Raw genomic sequence first — 22,109 nt, forward strand, 5'->3', positions numbered from 1 at the left:
AGAACCTGGGTGACAGCGGATCTTGCTCCTAGTCCAGGCTCATGCAGCCAAGTAGCAGGACTTCCTGTAGGTGTGGCTAGCCCAGAGGTAGTGTAAGACTTTATAAATGTTTTGTTTTCTGTTACCAAAGAGGGGTTCAGTAATAACTGCAAGCCTGTTTATATTGGTAACAGTCTCCAGAGCCATAAATGTATGCAAAAAAAAAAAATTTTTTTTCACATGTTATAATTTTTACTGCACTGTTGAAATACAAATAGAAAATACTGATAATCTGGAGTATGAAATCTTGACAGATGCCAGTCTGTTTCCTTGAGGCACAGGTAGCAGATCTAATGCTCTCACAATCTTAGTGCTCATTATTTGACACAATGCAGAAAAACCAACTCAAGGCTGGGCAGAGTGGCACAGGCCTCCTGCTATGTTAAGAGGCTGAGGCAGGAGGATCACAAGGCCAGCCAATAAGGGCTGGTGATGTAGCTCAGTGGTAGAGCTCCCTAGGTAGAGTGCCCCAGGACCACATACACCCACTCAATACCAACCCGAGGATGTCTGATAGAGGGACGATCCACAGAAGTGTCCAAACTCAAACCGAACCAGTCATGGGCACCCAGGGCAGTATTCACGCTAAGTCTGAGGGCAAGGAGAAGGAGAGGTGGGGAAATCTTCAGCCAAAGAAGGACCACAGCTACAAAGGCCATGAACCACGAAACCAAGCAGGGAGCAGGAGGGGCACCTGTGGTCTCAGCCCTCCACCCTGATCGACTCCCGGGACCTCACATTGTTCGAACCTGAGAAGAAAAACCAGCAAAGTCATCCCTAGAAGACAAACTCTGGGGTGCAAACGAGAGGAGAAAATGGACGTGGAGAGGCAGAAAGCAATCAGCGCGTGAACGACGTACAATACCTAGGACTCCTGAGTGTGGCTGCTGAACATGACCCACCAGAGCCCAGGAACAGCTCCCGGCTCGGCTGATGTGGGCCCCAGCAGCACTGGGGACTGAGCCCTTTCTCTTCTTTGAGTTTCTGCTCCCCTGCCTCAGCCTCCCGCATAGCCAGGAGCACAGGCGTGGCTGCTGTGCTCAGCTGTGTTCAACTGTCCTTAAGGGTCATCCAAGTGCTATGTCACGAAACACGTCACTTCTCACCATCTCACACGCTGAGTCACTGTCACTACGCAGGCTGAGTCAACTCTCCTCTCAGAGCATTCTGAAGTACTTCATCTGCCCACTCTTCACCATTCCCAGGAATTATGTTCCCTGCACAGATCTACATGTCCACTCTGTACCGTTCCCTGCTGCCCAGAGCTTCCCTCAGTGTCTCCTATGGATAGTCAACCTGTGGTACAGTCTTCTGACTGAGGCGGCTTCGTGTTGTCTCCATATTTCATAGATGTTTTTGATAGAACCAGAATTCTAGGTTGCAGAGTTTGCTGCTGTGCTCCCTTTCAGTAATGTAAGTTTCTGCTTCCTTGTTTTCCAGCATTACAGCCCTGACCACACACCCTGCTCTGCTTTGTTCCTGTGAATGATTTCCCTTTGAATTGCAGTGCTAGGAGGGACTCCAGGGCCTCACACATTAGGCAAACTCTACCACTGAGATACAACCCAGCCCTTCACTCAATTTTACTATCAGAAAGTGTCATTCTAGGTTGCTAGGATGTCTCAGATTTGCTGTCCTCTGTCTCAGTCTCCCAAACAGCTGGAACTACAGGTGTGCTCGACCATACCCAGGTGTGTTCTATTGAGGTTTCTTTTGGTTATGAGTCACATTTTCTTGTTTCCTTGTGTGGCAGATTTTATGGGTCCAGGGTAGCTTGTAAGATAGGGCTAGTCAGTCCTCTACTAAACAAGGTTCTTCTGTGAGCCCACCTGCTGCCCGAGTGTCACCAGCCATTTCTCTCTGGCCACTGGAATCCTGAACTGCCCCTGCCTTGCACGGCTCCAGCTGTTCCCAGATTTCCTACAGATGTGCAAATCCTGACTAAGCCTAAGGAGTCAGGGATCCCTTCAGATATTCAGAGCCCCTCTCTGCAAAGCACCCCTCCCACTATTCACCTGCAAACTCCAGCTACTGTGGCCCCCGTGGGAATCCTTCCCTTCATGTCAGCAAGACTGTACTTGGCCCCTTCCCTGTGCAGCAACCTGGAAATGGCCATTGGCGGCAGGTTGGGCAATCACGGGCTGCTCTCCATCTGTCTAGTTATGCCAGAGACCACAGGCGCACTTGTCATATGTCCAAAATCATCACTGACTAAGATGTGGAATCAATGTAGGTGTCCATCACTGAAAGAAAATGTGTGCACAACAGGATATCATTCAGGCATAAGAGAACGAAAACACTGCTGTTGTTTGCAGCAACAGGGTTAGAACTGCAGATCGTCATGCTAAGTGAAAAAGTCAGGCGCTGAGAGACAACACCACACGCAGAAGCCAAGTTTAATGTCAAGGGAGCAGAGACCAGAATAGGTTACCAGAGCCGCAAAGTGTGGAGGTGGGGAAGCAGAGAGAGGGTGGCTAATGGGCCCAGGTGTGTAGCTGGACAGGAGGACTAACTGCTGATGTTCTGGAGCACAGGAGGTTGACTATGGTGACGATGATTAGCCATCTCTGCAGAATTGTGGATGGAAACCAGGGGCACTCTACCACAGAGCCACACCCTCCCTTTTCCATTTTTAATTGTGAGATCCAATTTGGCCTCAAGCTTGTGATCGTCTTGCCTCGGCCTTCTGTGTTGCTGGGTAACAGGTGTGCACCATTGCACCTGGCAACAATCAGCAATTTGAATATTTCAAAATAACAAATAAACAGGATACTGAATGTTCCCAGCACAAGAAATATAAAGTCTGAGGTAACAGATGCTAATTACAGATACACTTGATCTGATTACTCATTACACATTGTATCCATGTATTGTAAAGCCATACTGTAACCCACAAATACATACGATTACTACGTATCAATTAAAAACATAAATTAAAAGAAGAAAAGGCTACTGTACAAATAGCTGTTTAAGTCAGGAGCATTAATCTGAGACTAGTTACTGAACCACACACTGAAAAGAAAGAAGTCTTCACACTTCAGCAGACACACCTGTTTAAAACTGATAGCTTTTTGTGATAATTCCTAGACAATGAACACAGCCTCCTGGCAGAATTACTTTAGTAGGGTCGTGCCTCTTAGACACCAGAACTCCTCATGTGGGATCTCCAAGACGCAACCTCCAGCACCTCCTTCCTGTGAGTGTCCTTTCTGATGATACCTCTGCCTCCTGCGGGTTTGCTTCCATAGTTTTCCCTGTTGAAGTCTCTAAACGTGAATCCTCGATACCTCCAACAGAGGCTGCTGCCAACCCACTTCCAGCGGGGCTCATCCTTGCAGTGTGCCCCACAGGGTCCTCTGGGAGAAGGTTTTTCCACACCATCAGTTTTTCAAACACTCTTCTGGAAAGCTCTCATGACTCAACTCCCTGCCAGTGTGCTTCCAGCAGCTGCTATCTCAAAAGGGGTCTCTTCTATGTGTCCTCGGTGTGGACATCCGATGGCAGGCAGGGGCCGGCCCTCGAAGCACTCATGCGGTGTTGGGGCCATGTGGTCTCTCTGGTGGGTCATGAGTTGCAACCTGCTGCTGAAGATGCCTCCACACTCACTGCGTGCATAGCCTTTGCCTGCTGTGTGGTTCCTCTGGTGCCTCATGAGATGGGACTTTCTGGTGAACGATTTCCCACATTCGCCACACTCATAGGGCCTCTCTCCCGTATGAATTCTCTGATGGATGATAAGCTGTGCTTTCTCAAAGAAAGCTTTTGCACAATCGCTGCACCCGTGGGTTTTCTCTCCCGTGTGGTTTCTCTGATGCTTAATGAGCTGCACTTTCTGAACAAAGGCTTTCCCACATTCACTGCATTCATAGGGCTTTTCCCCTGTGTGGATTCTCTGGTGCCTGAGCAGCTGTGGCTTCCAGGCAAATGCTTTCCTGCACTCACTGCATTCAAATGGTTTTTCTCCAGTATGGGTTCTCTGATGATGAATGAGACTGGACTTCTCACTGAAGGTTTTCCCGCACTCATTGCACTTGTAGGGCTTCTCGCCGGTGTGTGTTCTCTGATGAGATATCAGGCTTGACTTCTGGGTGAAGGCCTTCCCACACTCTCTGCAGCCATACGGTTTCTCCCCAGTGTGTGTTCTCTGGTGGGTTAGGAGCTGCGACTTTCCAAAGAAGGTCTTCCCACATTCCACACATCTGTAGGGCTTCTCTCCAGAGTGGACTTTCTGATGCCGAACCAGCTCTGACTTCTTGAAGAAGGCCTCTCCACAACTGTGGCACTGATGGCTCTTCTCTCCAGTGTGGGTTATCTGGTGCTTAATCAGCTGTGGCTTTCTGATGAAGGCTTCACCACATTCCCTGCACGCGTAGGGCTTCTCTCCTGTGTGAATTCTCTGATGCCGAATGAGGAGTGAGTTCCTGCTGAAGGCTCTCTTACACTCACTGCACACATATGGCTTCTTGCCAGTATGAGCCCTCTGATGAGTAAGGAGCTGTGACCTCCAACAGAAGGCTCTCCCACAGTCACTGCATTCATGGGGCTTTTCTCCTGTGTGCATCCTCTGGTGTGTGATGAGTTTCACTTTCTGGGAAAAAGCCTTCCCACAGTCACTGCAACCATAGGGCTTTTCGACCGCATGAACCATCTGATGCCTTTTGAGCTGGGACCTCCTGCTGAAAGCCTTTGCACACTCACTGCACCCGTAGGGCTTCTCTCCAGTGTGAGTTCTCTGATGCAGCACAAGCAGGGACTTCCTGCTGAAAGCCTTCTGACACTCGCCACACCCGTATGGCCTTTCCCCGGAGTGTGTCCGCTGGTGCACAGTGAGCAGGGACTTCTGTGAGAAGGCCTTCCCACACTCACTGCACAGATAGGGCTTCTCTCCTGTGTGAGTTCTCTGGTGAATGGTCAGCTGTGACTTCCTGTTGAAAATTCTGCCACAGTCAAAGCACAAACAGACTCCCATGTGTGTCCTACAAGCCGTAAGAAGCCCTGCCTCCTTGCTACTAGTTCTTCTGTGTTTACTGTAATCACAGTATTTTACTTCTCCGAAGGCTCTGTCAGGTTCTACACAGAACAGTAATTCCTTGCTGAGTTTATCAAATTTATTTCTGCCACAGTTAGTTTTCGGAATAAGAAAGTCAAAAGGATGTTTCAAACTTTTTTCACCTCTGCCACTGTTATGGAGTCTCATTCCTAAGTGAACAAAGTTCATGCCTGAATTAAATACTTTCCCCAAAACATCATATCCATGGTCTTTCTCCATACTTTCAAGCTTGTCTTGATTATCTTGATGCCATATTTTAGAATCACTGACTAGCCAGACTTCTAAAAAGGGGGAAAAAGAGTCACACTGTGTCACTTCCTCAGTGACCATCCTCATGAACACAGTGAGACCCACAATTACTGTCTATGCACTGGGCGCTGAGATCTTTAATGGAAATGGAAACAGGTGTTTCCATTATAATTAGAATTACAAATTCTAATTAGCTAGAATTACAAATGTCAAAATTGTACAATAATCTGTGATTTTCTACTTTATGTCTGGAACTTTGTCAGCTGCAGGTTATGGAAAACGACAAGAACACCACCATCAGAGAGCCTCATAATGTGCTGGAAATGGGAACAGCAATGGGAACAGCAAAATAAAGGACGAGTTGGTGGCACTGCTGAACACACGAGAGACGGACTCAGCCAGCGCTGAGCACAGGTGGGAGGTCCTTCACTCTGGAAAGCACTGACACCTGTGTCACTGCTGCACTGGAAACCTCTGCATGCAAGACAGCCACCGGCCATCGCCTCCGGGCCCCTCCACCACTGGCACCACTCTCTGGAATTACCCAAGAGTCCTCCAGAGCCTACATGAACGTTTCTTGACATTCAGCCCTTTTACGTTGGATCTATAACAGAATCATAATCTACACATGGAATCTATATAACGTTATAAACGGAAATTATTCCCAAATCACAAGAACTGTCTTGCACACCATTAGTACGACCTTTTTTCACCCTACAGGTACACGTACTTGTGAATTCCATCACAGGGCTGCTTACTGAATATTTAAAGTGATCTTTTAAAGGTCTCCTTACTGATGATGACATTCTTTATAGCAACTGGGAGGCAGTATTCCTAGGAGGTATTCGGCAAGATGAAAGATTTGGTGAGGTTCTAAATATAAAGAGAGTACTCTTTTTTCTTAAGAATATATTTTTTTGTGGGGCTTCTCATCTAATTCTCAGACATCAGAATTTCAGAGGAAGAGTCAATTAGAGCTGCTGATGTGGAGGAAAATAAGAGGAACACTTGATGTTTTGTGCATGAGTGATATTCACACAGTACAATGAGATGAGAGACAACAGAAAGAACTCTGGAGATCAGAAGAGTCAGGTGCAGACACATGTAGGGAGAGATCCACTTGAACAGTTTAAAACAAGTTGTTTTGTGAAATGTAAGAAGAAAAATAATAATTTCAAATTAAAATCAAAAGCAATATTAAGAAATATATTTATTAAAATTAATGAGCTACCTGATATCAAGCAATATTAAATAGTTCAATCCTTTCAAAAATTCTTAAGATAAATAAAAACATGTCATTTGGGAAAACAGGTGGACTGCTGCTAGTGTTATTCAGCGGTATACATGGATCTCTCCCTCTGTTTCTGTCACACACTGCCCCATGTGATGCTCATTACATCCTGGTTCCAAAATGACCTATTTCCTAAATGGGAGTCCAGCTTCTGATTCTCGCCTCTACTCAGCATCCAGTCGCCTTTACAAAATTTAATTGGGTCTTTTCATCCCCTGCTTGAAACCTTTGATGCATGTCCTGTACAACTTGTTTGCTTCAACCTCTTCGATTCTATCTCACAATAGTCTCACTTTTTTGATTGCAAAGACATTTTCTGTCTGTAGGTCCTTTGCATGTTCCATTCCTTATATTTGTCATGCTCTTCCCAGTTTTCCAGCAGGCCTGGCTCATTCAGATGTAAACATCACTTTGATAGTACACTAACAAATATCCTGTTTATTTCATGCATGGTACTTATCAAATTGGTGATCCTCTACTTCTGTATCTCCCTGTAGAACGTCAACCCCATGCAGGTTGGGGTAGGTGGTAGTTCTCACTGGTATTTCCCTAGTGCGCCGCTGCACAGCACATAACAAGCCTCAGTGTGTGTGGATAAACAGTCCACTCACTGAGCTTCTAAAGCAGCTCCTTCTTGTAGTACTGATTCTGATCATGAACTCTGTACTCAATTATGAATACCATATAGTTTTGTATTTTCTTTTATGCTAAATTCTATGCTCCTGGATGGTTGTTTTATGACTCTTATATTCTTCCAAGTCCTGTCATTCCATATAACAGTGGTGGTTCTAAATTAATGGGGGAACATAAAATCTACCACTGCAGCTTTCCCAGACTATACATACCCAGACCTGCTAGACCCCACAGGAGTGGGCCTAGACCTAGACATCTGTGATTTGAAGTTCTTTCCAGGGTAGGTTAATACAAGGTTAATCCTTGTATTGAACAGATACTTGATCAATAAGAAAGATCCCATTGGGCACAGTGGCACACATCTGTAACCCCAGGGAGGCTAAGTCTGGAAGATTCCAAGTTCAAAGCCAGACTCAGCAACTTGGTGAGGCCCTAAGCAACTTAGCAAGACCCTGTCTCAAAATAAAAACAATAAAAAACGGCTGGGGATGTGGCTCAGTGGTAAAGCAACCTTGGGTTGAATCCCCATACCAGAAAAAAGAAAAAAAAGAGAAAAAGAAAGATCCTCACTGGGATGATGGCACACCCTGTGATCTCAGTGCCTGGGGAGGCTGAGGTAGGAAGATCACCAATGTGAGGGCAACTTAGCAAAATCCTATCTCAAAAAATAAATACAAGGAGCCTGGTGCAGCAGTGCACATCTGTAATCCTAGCACCTTGGGAGGCTGAGGCAGGAAGATCATGGGTTTCAAGATAACCTTAGCAACTCAGCAAGGCCCTAAGCAACTCAGTGAGACCCTGTCTCTAATAAAATATAAAAAAGGGCTGGGGATGTGGTTCAGTGGTAGAGAATCCCTAGGTTCAATCCCCAGTACTAAAAAAAAAAAGAAAAGAAAAGAAAAAGGAAGATCCTGCCTCACCTGCCTCCATAATATTTCACAATTATTAACAATTATATCACAAATCTCACATAGGACAGATCAGTAAGCTCCTGGCCATCTCCCTAACCTTAGGACCTGACTGTTTCAGGAGTTCCCAATCGAGTCTGAACAACCTGAGTCCTATAACATGGGTGCTCAGCAGGCCAAGGTTTCAGATAAGGCTAGGAGTCAAGGAGCATCCACTGGGGGGAGAAAGAAGAGCTCAACCAGCAACCCGAGGGGCAGTGTCCCCCTGGGGAGAGCACCCCCAGCAAAGGCCCACAGGCAGGAGAAACGTGTGGGCGGCACTGAGGAAGAGATGCGTCCAAATGCTCCCGGCACAGAAGAGGGGCTCAGGGAGGCACTGCTGTGTGCTGCTGCTCTCCAGTGCCCATGGAGCTTAGCCTCACACAGGAGAGCAGGGCTGATCCTGCCAGCCTGCCAGGGGACAAGCGAGGTGTGTGAGAGGCCAGCCTCGAAGGCAGGGCTGCCAAGGAAGGAGGAGGCGGTCTTCTCATGCGTCAGTGTTCAGTTCTGTTCTACACCCACTCTCACAGCCTTCCACTCTCTGGTTTGAAAAACACAACAGAACCTTACCCAGGTCTGAGCATACTGAGCCTGATCAGCTCTGTATATGATGCTTGGCCCACTTTAAGTTAGTTTCTCTGAAACCCCTGTGGATCTTATTTTCCTGTTTTCAATTGTGCTGCGTCTGCATGGGCACGTTTTTACTGAATTATAAGCTGAGGCAGTGTGCATGCTTTGAGCAGGACTCAGAAAGGTGGGAGACTCTCGGTTGGAAGAGCACATAAATGAAGATCACCTAGGCAATGGTGTCTGGCATCTGGGAGAGCAGTAATGTCATTCGTTAGTTCAAGTTTCCCTCATACTGGTAAATTAAATGAGAAATCTTGTAAAGTCAATAATGACATACCAATTGAATTTCCAAAGGGAAAAAAGCCCAAATCTGTCAAATTAGAGGAAGGAAAGTAATAACTCAAAAGGAGTTCTAGATTAAAATGGACTTGAAAGTGTCCATGCTATTTAAAATGAAAAGATGTTATGAATTGTTTTTTTTTTTCTTTTTTTTCTCTCTTTTTTTTTTGGTACTGAGGATTGAACTCAGGGGTACTTAACCACTTTGGCACATCCCCGGTCCTTTTCTTTTAGAGACAGGTTCTTAATGGGTTTCTTAGAGACTCGCTACATGGCTGAGGCTGGCTTTGAATTTGTGATTCTCCTGCCTCAGTCTCCTGAGCTGCTGGGATTACAGGCATGCACCACCACACCTGGCTAAAAGTCACAAATTCTTAAGGAGGAGGATCAAAGCCCACTGCCACAGGGTGGCCTGGAGGTGGGAAGAAGGAAAAGGAGAAAAAGGAGGATGGGAAGAACTCTTCACCCAAGGAAACAGGTCCTCAATGCGTGGCCACAAGTACGTGTCACTGTACGGGAGGTGTGTTCCATCTAAACTACACACAGCAGGCCAGGGTGCAGAACATGAGAAGTAAAAATTGTGAGGAACTCATGTCACTAGTCTTGAGTCAACTCTAAAGATTTAGGAACTTCGAACAGTTTACAAGCAACATTTCAAAAGTACATACTTATTGCCAAAACCCTGAGATTTAATTTTTATTGTTTCCAATATACCTCATGATTTCTCACCTGAAAAGTTTGGGTATAAGATTTCTTCATATACTGTCCAGGGCTCCTCTTGGTTCAGCTTGAAAATGGCATCAGGTTTAATGACGTGGTAACCTGGAGATCGGAAACAAAGGACTTGGACCCAGATGCTTGAGTTGAGGGTGCCTTGGAACATCTTATTACAAATGCTCTGAAATAAAGCAAGGGACTAAACACCTTTCAATTTGGTATTGGAATCAAGGAGTCGTTGGCATCTGAAATGCATATCAAATCAGCAAATACAGAGGCCCAGCTAGACACAGCTAATTCCAGAAAAGACTCTCACCCAGGAAGACCAGGCTGCTGTAGTTCTCCAGCATCACATCTCTGTACAGGCTCCTCTGAGTGGGGGTAAGCAGCTGCCACTCCTCCAACGTGAAGTCCACAGTCACGTCCTCAAATGATATCTGAAAAGCACAATCCCTGCAAGTCTGCAGTGGTCCCATGAGGCTGTGCAGAACACAGGCCCTCTTCTATGTGACAGCAGCCATGGAGTGGCCCAGTGACACCAGGCATAGTGCTTTGTGCATCTTCCCCTCCTGACTCACTTCCACTGAACAGAAGGCACAGAGGTGGATGCCACTTCCAGATTAGGTGATTCCCTAAGAGAATGTGATTCCCTCCTGGGAGTTCTCTCCTCTGCTCCCTAAGGGTTGGGGGTGTCTAGCAGCCAGGCTGTGAGGCAGCCATGTGGCGAGATCAACGTGGTGTGCCTGGAAGGGATCATCTCCCCCAGCACCTCCAGAGCCCTGGCAGATCCACAAGCCACAGCACTACCAGGTGAATGCTTGATAGTTTCAGTCACTGAGGTTTGGGGTGATTTGTTATCAGCAATGGATAACTAATAGGATATTAGAAAGAAAAATGTTATTCAACTATTCATCATGGTGAATTCATTCATCCATCTACCTATCAAGGAATCATAAATTGGAATAGGTTGTCTCTAAACAAGTACAGTGGTTCTCAAAGAAGTGCCATGGGTATTGGAGAAGACTGTCAACTGAGCAGAAATGCCCCAGGGCTGTCAGACCTGGTGCCTGGCCTCCCTGCTGAGTGACAGTCACACTTCAGCCTCTGTGAAGACCAAACCAGTCCTCCTTCTAGAGGCAGTTCTGCTCCCAAGTAAGAACAACCAGTCAGCTCTTATAGGTATCTTGTAAACATAAATGTTGAGCAGCTACGAACTGTAGCAGGCACTAAAATATGAAGGCAAGTGGGGAAAAGTCCTGTTTCCAACCCTTTTAGACTCTCAGCAGAGGCAGCGAGGTGCACAGGGCTATGAAACAAGCATGCAGGGGAGGGGACACAACAGGGCACAAGCACGGCGTGAGGACACTGGCAGGTGAGGCTCCCCATGGACCACAGGTCTCAGAAAGGTCGAGCATGTGATTGGAGGGGACATCCCAGGGGCAGCGGCAGGAGTGAGGTCATGAAAACAAGAGTGTTTCACGGGCTGCCAGGAGTGTGCAGGAACACAGGGAGGGTCCTGGAGGATGGTGAGCCAGAGCAGGCAGAGCCACCTGGGTCTGACTGAGGGGAAGGGGAATGGGAATGCAGCTACGAAGGACGAGAAGAAAGAGAAAAGCTGAGAGCAAGCCCCAAGAACAGACCTGAGAGCATGCCTTCCCCAGTGAGGCGGAGCAAGGAAAGGGTCACTTAGCTTTGGACTGAAGAAATTAACATCAAAGCAAATTGATTTCTTGCTACAGGGAAGGGTGAAAAACTGTCTCCTGAGAACGTCCAGCAACGAGCTAGACCTACGTGGGAGTGTAGACTAAGTGCACAGAACAGATGTACTTTGCAAAAACCTCAACAGAGAAAGTGGCTTAGGAAGTACATCAGGCATCTGCAGAGCCAAAGGCACATTCTATTTAGGTTTGTTTGGGACAATTTCTTCCCTTGTTATTTCATGTTGCTTGTGTATCTTCCCCTCTAGCAGTGCGAATCTTGTTGGGGGCTGTGCCATGTGGGCTGTGCCAGGATGGCGCCTGGCGGCCAGCCGGAGCTTGTTTTGATTACATCGGCAGTGAGGAGGTTGATTAATATAAGCACACCCAGGTGATTTATCATTGGCCGTATTCAATTAAGTCCATGCACACAACGCTCCAGAGTGCTCCTGCTCGGGCCTGCTCCTTTTAACCTTTGCCGTGAAGGGCAGCTGGCTCCTCACCTGATCTCAACTGGCGTGGCCCCGCCCTCCGCCTCCTGGAGGGAATATAAGCAGGCAGTAGGTAGAAGGAAAGAAGAAGCAGCTAGCAGAGAGAAGAAGAAGCTAGCAGAGAGAAGAAGCAGCAAGCAGTAAGCAGCAGGCAGCGGCAGAAGGCAGATCGTAGAGCTGAGAACTGAGAACACACCTCTAGGTCATAGACCACAGATTGCAGTACGCAGGATGCACCACTAAGAAGCACCTCAGATAGTATGCACCTTTAGTTCACAGGATGTGGGAACTACCTCTAAGAAGCAGCAGCAGAACTCTAAGAAGAAATAGATCTCTGATAAGCGTAGCAAGCCTCTCTTTCTCTAAAACTTCCTCTATAAGCAAAGCCTATCTTTCTTTCAAAGTTTCTCTTCCTCTAAAATCAAGCAAGCCTCTTTTTCCTCAATAAGCTAGGGAATAAGCAAGCAAGCAAGGAAGCAGCACAGAAATAGAAGTAGTTTATTTCCAGTCCACCTCCGATAAATACCTGCGCAACTGTTGCTGCAGGCGGTGACAAATATCCACGGGATTGTTGCCATGGGCGGCGACAAACTTAGGTATTGCAGTTCCCCTCTTTAGACTTACAGTGACCCTGCAGGGTTCCAACACCTCACCTTAAAGTGGGAGATGAATATTAGCAGCACACGATACAAACAATATGCATCCTTAACCCATATAGTCCCTATTAAGATATTAATAGTACGTCTTAATAAACAGAGATGAGTTCGATTATTAGCTATAGCATAAACAATAGGTGTGCAATAACAACCACAATTTCTAATGGTGGACAAAGAGGATGGGGAAGGGTGTAGGATGTAATGTTAATGAGATAAAATGTTAGTGAGTCCATAGAGGTACTATGTCATAGGAATAGTGAAAGCGGAATTAAAAGAAATTGGTTGTTGGCATGAGAAAAGGGTGAGAGTCTCCAAGGAATGCACATTCTATGTAGAGAAAGGTATCCAGGTACTTCTTGAAACAAAGCATCAAGAAAAATGAGTGCAGAGTAAAGCAGGAACCAGAATGCACAGAGAAACAAAGTATCATGACTGAGACCCATCTTAAAAACAAGAGTTGAAATCCATTAGGATGTGAGTGTTTGAAATATCAGAAAAGAACATGAAATATATTTCCATAGTATATTCAGAGAAATAAAAGAGGTCAATGAAAATGTGAAACAGGACCAAAACGGTTGACACACACCGGTGATCCCAGCAACCCGGGAGGCTGAGAGGCAGGAGGATCACAAGTTTGAGATCCTGTCTCAAAACAAAAAAATAAAACAGACTGTGGATGAAGCTTGGTGGTAGAGCACCCTTGGGTTCAATCCCCAGAACCAAAAGGAAAAAAAGAAAGAAAGAAAAGAAAAGAGTATACAATTGAGTAAGCAGATTTGATGAAGAACCAAACAGAACTCCAAAAAATAAAATATGGATGTGAAATGGACATGAAATGAAGAATCAACTTAGAGTACACCAGATGCAAAGATGCATGGGGGAAGAGGGAGCTGGAAAATATATTAGAAGAAATGCATAGTGAAACAAAGTCACAGAAAAGGAATATATAAAGCAACTCCAACTATATGCTGTCTACAAGTGATACCCATTAATGACAAAACCAGTTTGAATATAAAAGATATAAAAAGGTCATAACATATAAAAAATAAGCAGCTGGCACATTTTTTAAACATTAGGCAGTAGACCTCAAGAAAAACATTATTAAATGCCAAAGAAAAAGGAGGATTATCAGGGATAAAGAAAACTTCAAATGATAAAAGGGTTGATTCTGAAAGAACACACATTGACTCTGACTGTGTATACACCTAACAACAGAACCTCAAAACACACAAGGCAAGAACAGTCACAACAACAGAAGTCAGCTCTCCTTTCTCAGGAATGGAAAAAACATGCAGTCAGAAAATCAAAAAGGATGCAGATAGCCTGCAGTTGGGCCGACTTGACCTAAGTGACTTGTACAGAACACTCAGTCCACAAGAGCTAAGCAAGCACCCCCCAGTGTATATGTTGCCATAAGACAACCCATAACTGTCTTAAAAGAAATCAAACAAAGTGCATTCTTGGACTATGATAAAATTAACTGAAAATCAATAACATGTATCTGGAACGTCTCCAAAGCCACATAAATGTGAGTAAGCCACAGGTAAAATGGGAAATCATAGGAATATCACAAAATTAAACTGAATGAAAAGATAACATGTCAAATATTGTGTGACATAGTTAAAACAATGCTTAAAGAAAATTAGGTAAGAAAAATACTCATATATTTGAAAAGAAAAAGATCTAAAATCAATATCCCCAAAATTTACCTTAAAAAATTAGCAGTGTTGGGCATAGTAGTGCATGACTGTAACCCCAGCAACTCAGAAGAAGGAGCAGGCAGGAGGATCACAAGTTTGAAGCCAGCTTCAGTAATTCAGCATGGCCCTGAGCAACTTAAGACTGTCTCAAAATAAAAAGTGCAAAGGGCTAGGGGTATAGCTTAGTGGTAGAGCACTCTTAAATTCAATCCCCAATAACAAAACAAAACCAACAAAAACTAGAAATGCTGGGTATGGTGGTGTACACCTGTAACTCCAGCTACTGGAGAGATTGAGGCAGGAGGATCACAAGTTCTAGGCCATCCTCAGCAACTCAGCAAGACCCTGTAACCTAATGTAACCAAATCAAACCAAAATATTAAAAAGGATGGGGATGTACCTTAATGTCTGTAGGGCACAGAACAACAAGAAATCAATCAATCAGGGACTGGGGGTATAGACTGGTGGTAAAGGGTATGCTTAGCATGCATGAAGGCCAGGGTTTGATCCCCCACACCACACACCCATACACATGTACACACATACACAAATCAACAACCAAGGACTGTAAAGGAAATTCCATAACCAAATAAATGATATATGGAAAACATACAGCTAACAACATATCTGATGGTGAGACTGAATGCTCGGGATCAGAAGACAGCAGGAAAGGTGTCTTGCACAGTTCCTGTTCAACACTGTACTGAGCCATAGATAGTCCAGTGTAGAAAAAGAAACAAAAAGTAAAAAAACAAACAAACAAAAAACAAAACCCCTATTCATAGATGACATGTTTGTCCATGTATAAAACACCAAAAAAATCTGTCATGCCTGTCTGTATACGTACCACCTCCTGGAACAGACTAGTGAACTCACTGATGCTAGAAAACAAGAGTGTATTTCACCTAAGCCAGTGGCTCCCCGCACACCATCAGTGAACAATGGGAATAGAGCAGGTCTTAAAGGGCCATTTACAACAGCACCCAGAACAGTCAGATACCAAACTACAGACATGGCAACACAGGAGCAGGATCTGTGTGTTACCAAGTGGAGATGAGAGAAACCAAAGAGCATGACATAATGGACAGACACGTGCTCCGTGCATGAAGACCACCTCTCCCTGAACACATCACAGATTTCATGTAGGCCCAGTCATGAAAAGATGGTTGATGCCATTTGTCAAGAAAAAATGCAAATTAAAATCATAGCAAGAGACTAGTATGCATAAAAGGCAACATGTTAAAAAAAAAAATGATGAATGCTGGTGAGGATGTGAGCAACAGGAATTCCCACTTGCCATGGTTGGAATGTAAAATGCACAGCAACCCTGGAAACATGTTGGAGACTTTGGTAGCAGCTCATTGAGATGAACACATTTGTCACAGAACCCCAAAGTCACACTCCTTGGTGTTTGCCCAGGTGAACAGAACACTCACATTCAAACCTACATGCAGAAGAATGCATTATTCCTAACTGTCAACAGGCATCAGCAATCACAGAGCCCTTCAAAAAGCAGGTGCTTAAACAGCCTGGTATGTCACATGGCAGACACTGCCCAAGGATAGCACTTGGGGCTGAGGGGCAGGCCAGCCAGTCCCAGGTGCCATGATTGAAGAGGCAGTGTGGAATGGCTATGTGCTGTTTCTGTTTTGTTTCTTTTGAGAGAGTTCTTGCTATGCTACCCAGGCTGGTCTTGAACTCGTAGACAGAAGTGATCCTCCCACCTCAACCTCCCAAGCCACCAGGACTACAGGCATGCTCCCCAATCCCCGGCTCAATTACATACTTTCAATATCACTTACATAGGGGCTGGGAATATAGCTCAGTTGGTAAAGTGCCTGCCTTGCATGCACAAGACCCTGGGTTCAATCCCAGCACCACCAAAAAATAAAATAAAATAAAATAAATATATATATATACACACACACACACATGCATATCACTGACGTGACACTCTGAAAAAGGTAAAACTACGCGATGCATCAGACTGTATACAACAGATGGACCAACTGATCCAGGATTGAGGAATACACAAGGCAAGGGGTGCCTTTTGGCAAAGGAACAGCATAGGGAGCCTTCGGTTCAGGGCTCCCTCAGCAGTGGCTTAAGAAGACCCCACATCTGTGTGCACAAACCTGACCTGACTTGCATGCCACCTCAGGGGAAGGGGCACTTGCTTGGGCTCCTGTCTACCACCTCAGAGGTGAGGGATGGCGCTGCTCTTACTCTCTGTGAAGCCTGTGGCTTTCTCTGATGACTCCGATGCCCAGCAGCTCAGCTAGGGCACCTTAGCTGAGCTCCCAGCACACAAATGAACTTCAAAAGTAAGAAAACGTGAACCTTCTTGCACTTTTATTTGAATTATAAAATTTTTAAGAAAAATAAAGAAAAGAAGGAAGGGAAAGAATGAAAGTGAAAGGAAGGCGAGGTGGCCAAGAACTAGAAACGGCTGGCCTACACTTCTGCCAACAGTAGCACAAATGTTACAACTGCCAAAGTACTTACAGCGACCCAGTGAAGGTCTGCAAGTCAACTCTGCCAAGTGACTCAGCATCCTTCCCGAAACCAGCATCTAGCTAGGACGTGTCCCTGCTTCAGTCTCTGAGCAACGGTGTCCTGCATTCCTTAGGTTCATGCCCTTAGCTTATACCAAGGAACTTGTAAGGAACCATCCTGGAAAATATGCTATTACAGATTGCTCTCCACCAAGCCACTTATTTAAAGAGTTATCAGAGTGCTTGCTCATTGTAGTCATTAGGAAGTGTGTGCTTCTCAAGAACTTGGTCTGCCTATTCCTTCCCATGGAGAGCACTGTCACTACTCCTGGTTCCCTTTCTGCTGTGGCTTTTGGGAATATCTGAGAAAAGCCTGCTGCTTACCTCTATGTCAACTGAGGAACCTGTGTCTTATTTACCTATCTTCCAACTTTAGACTTCTGTATGACTCTATAATCAACTTTGTGCTGCTTTTTGACATCTTTCCCAAGTTTGTAATTTGTTTTTAATTATGATTTAAATGTATTTACTTCTTTTGTTTGTTGCAAAGATTCCTGTAAGCCTCATCACATCCACAGAAAAAAACTGCTAAAGATAAACAATAACTCACCTGTGACTCAATCATTTTCTGCTGCTCTCAGGAAAACCTGTTGTTTTTGACTTCTGTCTATTCTGACTCTGGAGAGAGGCCTTTGGTGAAAGGTCTGGAAACTAAGAATGTATTCTCATTCTTGAAGTCTCTGTCTGCTTATCTCACATGAATAGTCTTGTTTCTAAGAGGAATGGCCTGTGGATGCAGCAGAAACGTTATTTTAGATGAGGTCATCAGTCTGGGCACCTAAATCTTAGTTTTCTCTTTCTGGGAACTCAGATCTTATAAAATCTCAGACTAGGTATTTGGAAGACACAATCAGGGTTGTGGGCTAAGAAACAGGAGGGAGCCTGGGCTTCTGGCATGTCTTCTAAGCTTGGCCTGCATCTGGGTCACATCTCTACCACACTGCATATAACAGCCCTGGTGCTCACCTGTAAGTGCCAGAATGAAGCTGCTTACCTCCTTTGTCCAAGCAAACACCCCCAGCAGGAGCAGCACTACAGGAAACTGGTCAGCAAGATATGAAGGGATTCTGGAAATACAAAGAGGAAGACTCACTCTTTCTGCAGCAGTGTTTCCTAGGGGCAGGAAATAATTCATTAATTTAAATGAAATTATTTGCCCTAGATGCTATAAGGTAAAGTGCAACTCATTTACAGACAGGCAGGATGGTACTCAGAAAGTGGCTATTAGTTCAAGATGAGCTAGGGATGTAGCTCAGTGGTAAAGTGCTTCTCCAACATGCATGAGGCCTTGGGTTCAATCCTCATTATTGCAAAACAAATACAAAAAACAAAACCAAAAACTACTTTATAAAAGATCACAAGTTACACATCTCATATCAGTTTAGGCAAAACTACTGGAAAAGAGAGACCAAGATTTAAAATAAGCACAATAAACTAAACAAATTAATAAAAAATCCCCCACATCCTGATGCAGACAAACAGAGTTTAAGTTTCTTTACTACCGTGGACCAAGTCACTTATGTTCAACCAGATGTGACATCAGAATCAAAGACTTCAAGGGCTCAGGGCTGTGCAGGGAAGTCACTTTCTTCAGAAGAATAAACCTGAAAGACAATGTTGAAAAAAGCCCTACCCCATAAGCTTGGGGAAAAGAGGGTCAGAACTTTACCTCACATAACAAACCTGCCACCAAAACTGTCCAGCACTTGCAGTCGACACCTGCTGTGTGCTCTGGTGGTCCAGGCATGATGGTGACCATACCCAAAGCTCCCATGCAGAAGCAGTCCACAGCAAGCCCACAGCTCACTCTCCACAAGCAAGAAGAGTGCAGTCTAGCGGGGATGACCACACACCAAGAGGTCAGCAGGCACCTTTCCATAAAACAGGTTAAACTAAGCAAGAAGACTTACAGCATGGGCTCTCTGTCCTGTTTGTGCCTCAAATAACACAGAGAAGGCTGTGGCCGAAGTCCCCACATATCTCCCTCCAGAGAGGCAGCTGTGGAATGCCGTGGGAAGACCACACCAACCAAGGTCCTCAATGCAGAGGGCTGGAGTTGGAAGTAGCCATGGATAGAACAGACAAGGGGGTATAACTAGCAAGGTACAAGTCACAGAAGGCAAGACCCTGAAGCCAATGGAGTCACTACAACTATTAACAAGGAAAGAGTCAAGTCAAAGTAGTTCCTGGTCAACAGTCACAAGCTGCAATGAGGGGCCAGAGTACAAAAAAAAAGTATGGTTATTTAACAGAAGTTACCTGTGAGAGGCTTGCCTGGGCCCACACATGACCAATGCCCACATGGCCCTGCCTCCAAACCACAAACATGGGATCCCACACATCCCTCCTTAGTGACCACCTGAGAATCCTCCATTTCTACATCCCAAGAGCTCTGCAAATCACTCAACCCAACAGGCCCCTCTGCAAACCTCTAGATCATACAACCACTGAACCCATAAATTTCACTATCACTTGCCCCAGTGTCCCCTCAACCCCCACAGACCAACAATTATTAATTGCATAGCCCCATATTCTCTCACCCTTCCAGGGCCTTCAATGACATGTATTATAAGTTCTTCAATGACTCTCAGTGGCCTTAAAATAGCCAGTATCTAAAACAATCGCTGAACTGCAACTGGCACAGGAGTGGCATCATGTATCACACATGACCAGAGATCACTGCTTCCAATTCTGCGATGGCTCACTCCAGTGACAAACAAGCCTGTAAGTTCCCCAACCTTCCCTCTCACCGACACACCCAGGCCCAACTTTTCACTCCACCCAGCCCACACCTATCACAGGCACCTACAGGCACATTAGTCATATGCTCCCACGGCCACCCAAATACAAAACCCCACAAACTTTCCTTGTTCCTCCTTACAGACCCTCATTACTCACCTGTCAGGTACCAATCACCTCTAGCACCCTTGTCACAAACTCCTCAGCACTCAACTTCCACCCCCTCAAGTAACACCACTGATCCACAGGGCATAAATCAATGGGACTCAAAACTTCTCTGCCCTCCCCCAAGTGATGACATGCACAGGACTGAAGCTTCATTCCTGATCCTCCAGCACATGCTCAAGCAGAGTACCCATGCCCCTACTCACTCACTCCCTGGTTTTGGCCATTCCCTTATCTTTAATTTTTATTTTTTGTGGACCTGGGAACTGAACCCAGGGGTGCTCTGTCACTGAGCTATATCCTTAGCCCCCCCACCATTTCTTTTGAGACAGGGGTTTGCTAAGTTGCTCAGGCTGGCACTGAACTTGTGATCCTCCTGCCTCAGCCTCCCAAGCTGCTGGGATTACAGCAGGTATGTGCCACCACACCTGGCTGGTGTGTCAGTCATTTTTAAGTCACACTGGGCTCTCAATCACTTGGTTCCATGGCAGACCCAGAGTAATCCCTACAACACCGAGGCTCCAATTATAGGGTTACCCAGGACTCACTTGATAATCTCTGCCGACTTTGTCCATTCACTGACTAGAACCAAGTTAGTCAAATCCCTGTCTCGGTAAGTCTCAAGGGTCTCCAAGAACTCCAACCACTCTCCTCCAGGACCCACTCACCTGCCCTGACAGTTGCCTTAGTGTGGTTCTCACAGAGCCCCTCATCACTGACACCCTCAGCCTTGCTAGCTTTTATTGCCACCAGTCTCCAGTCATTGAACCCCCAAGGGACACCCAACCCCTTATCCTACAGGGTCCACAAGCACTCTCCTGCACATTCCAATTCATTCCATGTTCACTCACCATTCACTGGCAGCTTCACAGGCTCTTCTGATGGCCACCTTGCACACAACTGACACTAAGATGCTCCAACCCCCACTGTCCACTTACAACCCCCACCAAACCAACACTGACTTATATCCACACACTGTCTAGATTCCTGATGCCTCCATCAAAGAATCCTCAAACACAGCCTAGAGAAGAAACCCAGTCACTCACCTCCCCTAAAACAGCAATCACTGGAAGATAAACAAATCCAGAGTAAGGACACTTAACTCCAAGTGATTATTGCGGGATAGGAAGAGGAAATGGGGACCACAATAGAGAGAATACTGAGGTCCTCAGATCTAGAAGCATCTTTACAAAGCAGTTTCTTTTACAGCAAGGAGTAAAGGAAGTTAGAAAGAACCAGGTGAGGCAAAGTAGGATGAAAGGATTAGGTGAACAGGATGCAAATCAGAGACTCTGCCTGCTGTCAGGAGTGGCTGGATGAGGGCCAAAGTTCATGGAATGGGAGGAAAGAACAATCCATGTTTGCTAACCAGCTTTTTGTGCTCCCTGATCCATGGGGAAATCACTAATCACTGCTGAGGCAAAGAATGAAAATGCAGAGGATCCGTGTCTGGTTTATCACAGGCAAACAAGGGCACCCTCAAGACTTACCTAGGTAGGACGTGTGCGAAAGGAGCTTCTTTGCAGTGAGCCTTTTCCTGGAGATTTCTTAACCTCTGGTGTTTTTCAGGAGCACAGAGCTCAAGTAAAACCCAATGTCTTCACAACCAACAGGACTTTCACTTAATGAAACATCCAAAAGAGATCCATCAGAAAAGCCGTAGAATGCATCCCATCCGGCCTGCAAACAAGCACCCAGAGGCATGCAAATCATTGACCACCAGAGTCTTGGTTAACCTACAAAGAAACCTAATGGACACAGTCGCCAGGCCGCAGATGCACTGGACCCCAGCCCCAACGAGTGACCCCCAACGGCTGTCCAAGGAGTCGCCCACGAGTCTTCCGCGGGGCTCGAACACTCACCCCTAAGTAACAGACGGTGGTTTTCAGATGCACCTGTGTCCAACCCTCAGGTGTCTCCTAGTCAACCATCCACACTCACTCAACAGGCAGCCATGGCAGAGAGCCCAGCCGTCCTCCGCCCCGCCCCGCCCCGCGACGCCCACCTCAGGGCCTCTCCGGAATCCGAGCCCTGGCTGAGCAAGCGCTGGGGGCCTCCCGCGGCTTCCGCGCGCCTGAATCAGAACTGTTTCTGTGCGAGGGGTCACGTCGAAAGCAGGTCAGACGCCGAGGCCACCCCACGCTCAGCCTCCTCGCCACCCGCCCCCGCTCGGTTCACCCTGACCTCAGGCCCCCAGCGCCGAGGTGGACGCGGCCCGACAGCGGAAGTGTCCGCGCAGAACTACATTTCCCAGAGTCCCGCTCGCGCGCT

General features: G+C 46.0%; 1 protein-coding gene and 1 long non-coding RNA gene across 3 annotated transcripts in view; both read right to left on the minus strand.

The window, feature by feature from the left end:
• The window catches only part of LOC306667122, a 62,440-nt gene that overhangs the window by 5,928 nt on the left and 34,403 nt on the right, over positions 1–22,109 (minus strand). The gene's annotated exons all lie outside the window — the stretch shown is intronic.
• On the minus strand, positions 1,742–22,065 carry ZNF605 (zinc finger protein 605). 2 transcript variants are annotated; one of them, XM_079149434.1, is made up of 7 exons: positions 21,844–22,065; positions 21,329–21,518; positions 17,929–18,047; positions 17,485–17,661; positions 10,152–10,272; positions 9,848–9,940; positions 1,742–5,238 (listed from the first exon to the last, which is right to left on the minus strand). In XM_079149434.1, the coding sequence occupies exons 4-7, from the start codon at positions 17,497–17,499 to the stop codon at positions 3,458–3,460; spliced, it is 2,010 nt and encodes a 669-aa protein (XP_079005560.1). In that variant the 5' UTR covers positions 17,500–17,661; positions 17,929–18,047; positions 21,329–21,518; positions 21,844–22,065; the 3' UTR covers positions 1,742–3,457. The 2 variants fall into 2 exon arrangements, with proteins under 2 accessions (XP_079005560.1, XP_079005559.1); XM_079149433.1 differs by having other exon boundaries at positions 1,742–5,370.

The sequence above is a fragment of the Sciurus vulgaris genome (assembly GCF_902686455.1).
Source record: "Sciurus vulgaris genome assembly, chromosome: 8".
Lineage (NCBI taxonomy): Eukaryota > Metazoa > Chordata > Mammalia > Rodentia > Sciuridae > Sciurus > Sciurus vulgaris.

Coding starts and splice junctions, on each gene's coding strand:
- ZNF605 (XM_079149433.1), bottom strand. Junction 9,941..10,151: donor CAGCAGCCTGGTCTTCCTGG/GTGAGAGTCTTT, acceptor TCCGATCTCCAG/GTTACCACGTCATTAAACCT. Junction 5,371..9,847: donor CTTATACCCAAACTTTTCAG/GTGAGAAATCAT, acceptor CCCCCTTTTTAG/AAGTCTGGCTAGTCAGTGAT.